Source organism: Lottia gigantea (assembly GCF_000327385.1).
Source record: "Lottia gigantea unplaced genomic scaffold LOTGIsca_56, whole genome shotgun sequence".
Classification (NCBI taxonomy): domain Eukaryota; kingdom Metazoa; phylum Mollusca; class Gastropoda; family Lottiidae; genus Lottia; species Lottia gigantea.
The window spans coordinates 575,899-580,059 of NW_008709919.1; the positions used below are offsets into that span (position 1 = coordinate 575,899).

The 4,161-nt window shown below is 30.2% G+C and overlaps 1 protein-coding gene across 1 annotated transcript; it reads left to right on the forward strand.

Moving 5' to 3' along the window:
* Window positions 1-2,286: 2,286 nt before the first annotated feature.
* On the forward strand, window positions 2,287-2,580 carry LOTGIDRAFT_127014 (hypothetical protein; the record flags this gene model as incomplete). The annotated part of the gene is made up of 1 exon (XM_009063177.1): window positions 2,287-2,580. A coding segment is annotated over one exon (294 nt), but the record flags the coding sequence as incomplete, so codon positions are not given.
* Between the last annotated feature and the right edge of the window lie 1,581 nt (window positions 2,581-4,161).

A 4,161-nucleotide genomic window follows, 5' to 3' on the forward strand; every position in this document is an offset into this window, starting at 1 on the left:
CCCTTTAACTAATCAGAAAGTTTTAAGTTTTTACTAAAAAAATCCAGCTGTTAATTTTTAAACACCTAAACATTACGTAAGGTTTATAAGTTTGTCATGCTTTTTGGAAGCTGTTTGATAACTACTGTACGGATTTGAGTAAAATAAACACATAATTGTAGGGTAATATGTCTCTTATGTATTCCCAAGGTTTCAACTAAAAATATCCAGCCATTAAAAAGCCAAACACAAAACTAGGTCAAACTGCATAATTAACAATTAGTACCCTCTAGTTTTAATTAACCCTTTTAAAATTAATTCAGTTTGATCAAGTAGATATATAGATATAAATAGCATACTTGAGATATATTTTCAGGTATAATTTACATGTTGTTTGATAATGAAAGCTTAATATCAAGAAAACAGAATACCCCTTTAATGAAAATATATACAGCTGAAATTGATCAAATCTCACTTAAAACTCTTTAAAACCATTTTAATCTTCATAAATTGTGTAGTATTTGTATGTTCACCACAGCAGCAAGGTCCTTGCATGAATAATTGAAAGAAAGTTGAGGAACCCCGAAGAGCAACTCCAGTGCAAACACCCCTTTATGACACTGGGCTGTTAGATCCTTAAGGCCTTATCGACTCAGACAGAGTGCCCCTCCCAAGAGCACAGTATGTTGGGCTCCCAGTACCATTAGCGTACTCTGCAACTCGGAAATCCTCCATAATTTAGCAAAATTTAAAAGGAAATTGTTTGCAATCATATGAACCAAAATTGTTTTAATTTCATGAGGTATATCAAACCTATTCAAGTGGGTCCAGGGTATATCATCTTCAAGCTAGTACAAACTTTGTTCTTATACCTTGACCACATTAGTAACAATTCTTATATCATGGAATACAGCGATTTGATTGGATTGTACGCCAGAAAATCAGAACCCTTGATAGACTTTCTGTTGAGACCTCTGATTGGCTGTATTCACTAGGGTACAATCCAATCCAATCAAATTGCTTCATTTACAAATTTCCATGATACAAGAAAGGTGACTAATGCAGTCAAGGTATAAATATGAAGTTTGTAGGTTGACAATGTCAAGATAAAGGTATCTAGAAAGTAGATTTGAAAAATACCAGTTTATCTGAGATGTCTCTTACCTGTTGTTTTTTTTAGTTAATTAGAACAGACTGACTATCCACAAAAAAACATTAAGTCTTATAAGGGGATATTTTTAATTAGCCTTTTCAATTCCAAACACCACAAGTACACCCAGAGACAAATCAATGTTGCTACACTTCAATTTAGTATTTCCACCATTCAGTATGATTTTATGTATTTTTTAGATTTTCTAAATGCAGATTTCATCAAAACACCTGTTCTCTTCTCAATAAATAAACCAATCATTAACAATCAGAACAAAACACAACCCGAAATCCACAAAACAACATAACAGCAAATCATTGATAGCAGCAAATGAACTTTTCACACGAGGGAGAAACATATTTCTTTCAAAATCTGTCAAAATAACAAAATGATATACCAGAATAAATCTAAGGTTTTGAAAATCTTAGACATCATTTGGTTAAGTGTGTCTCAAGTTATCTTTTCCAAAGCTATTTAGAATACAATGGACACCTTTCAACCTCCATACACAGATTTTGAACAATAAGAATTCCTGGATTATTCATAAGCAACAGGAATTAATACAAAATATCCTTGATTTGATTCTTTGTGGCCTAAAGAAGTTGTTTACCATCTGAAAATATTTGACAGAATAGTCTTTGCTTTGCATTTGAAAAGATGTCACTGAATATTTTTAGCTTGGCATCTGGAAATACTGTACAGAGTTGTATAATAGATTGGCATCTGAAAATATTACACTGAATTTAGTTTTAGGTTTGCATTTGAAAATATTTAACCTATATTTTAGCTTTGCATCTGAAAATATTAAACCTCAATTTAAGCTTTGACATCTATAAATATTGTAGTGAAGTTTTTATTTAGATTGGCATCTGAAAATTTTACACTGGAGTTTTTAGCTTGGTATCTGAAAACATTGCACTTAATAGTTTTTGTACATAACACATATTCAACTGCACCAAATAGTTATAGCTTTTATGTGAAGATATTACAAGATGAGTTTACACTACATCAAGTGGTTACAGCTTTTTATCTGAAAATATTGCACCAAATAGTTATAGCTTTTTATCTGAAAATATTGCACCAACAGTTATAGCTTTTTATCTGAAGATATTGAGCCAAATAGTTATAGCTTTTTATCTGAAAATATTGCACCAAAACTTATAGCTTTTTATCTGAAGATATTAAACCAAATAGTTATAGCTTTTTATCTGAAAATATTGCACCAAATAGTTATAGCTTTTTATCTGAAGATATTGAACCAAATAGTTATAGCTTTTTATCTGAAAAGATTGCATCAAATAGTTATAGATTTGTATCTGAAAATATTGCACCAAATAGTTATAGCTTTGTATCTGAAGATATTGAACCAAATAGTTATAGCTTTTTATCTGAAAATATTGCATCAAATAGTTATAGATTTGTATCTGAAAATATTGCACCAACAGTTATAGCTTTTTATCTGAAGATATTGAACCAAATAGTTATAGCTTTTTATCTGAAAATATTGCACCAAAACTTATAAAATGCTATAAGTATCAAAGCTATAACTATTTGGTGCAATATTTTTAGTATCAAAGCTGTAACTATTTGGTGCAATATTTTTAGAATCAAAGCTATAACTATTTGGTGCAATATTTTCAGAAATTAAGCTATAACTATTTAGTGCAATATTTTTAGATACAAATCTATAACTACTTGGTGTTATATTATCTAAATGCAATGCTTTGGAAATATGGAGGTGTTTTGGTTTGCAGATTACAACCCCACAAACAGGATAATATTCCAGGAAAAATATATACATCAGTTCACATACTATGATATTGAAGTATCATAATTCTGTTGATTATTAAGACATAGCCTCTAGACATTTCTTCAAATACCAGGCCATTGTTACTGAATTTAGCCTACACAAACACAAAAATAACCTCTCTTTCAGCCTTGAATTGTTATTGACGTCAAAACTTAGCACAGAAAATCTTGCTCTCCATACTTATCATATTTAGAAAAATGTTCTTCAGAATAAGGTCAAATGGAACTTCAATTCTTCCTGAAATACAAGTTTTCTTTTTTTTATCATTCCTATAGCTTTTGGGGTTTTTGTAGGGCATTCTGCCTGAAAATCTAAAATTAGCTTTCTTAGCACTGTTTCCACCCATTCCAGTACTTTAAGTTGCTGACTCTTTGACCTGCAAAGATAAGCAGCAATACTTGGTCAGAAGCCTTTCATATTTAAACAGATAAATTTCAAAAATATGAAATGAAATCGAGTTTTACATCCTACTATGCTAGACAGGCAACCCCATGTAGTGTGCAATGAATAAAATTTTGTCATGGCAGATTTTTCATCCAAATAACTAGACTCTTCTTCCATGTGAGTCTATCCAACCTGAGTCACTGACACAGGGAAACTGGGTTGAAAAATATGAAGGTATTATCTTGATTTATGTGGGGCTTGAACCCTGGACCTTCACGATAGCAAGCAAGCTCCCAACTCAATGAGCCATTGCGACTCAAAAAATATCACAGACCATTATAATGCAATGGTATTGGGAAAAGTAATCTCATTCAACAATTTACTGGCTTACAAACAACAATAACAAGGAATGACTACATTCAAGTATATCTGTAGTCTTAAATCTAAAACAATACCAGACATGAACAATTCCAATTTAGAATGAAAATCATATATAATTGATAACTTAATGAGCTTTATTATAACAGTAAAAAACAAATAGGTCTTTAGGTCTATAGGTAAATGGGCTAAATATATCAAATATCATATTTTTAATCATCATAATCGTTATGTAATATGGTATTATCATATGCAAACTAATCACATTTTTCATTAGAAATCAAAACTTTATTGACCATGTCAGGAATTATCTTTGTAAACTTACACACATTGTTATCAAAAACAGGGATTTTAAAAAAAAAAAAAATTAATTTTGACACGAAATCATGTAATTATTCTAAATATTATAAGTATGATTTACATTTATTTTAAAAACTGATTATTTGATTTTTTCTTTTAT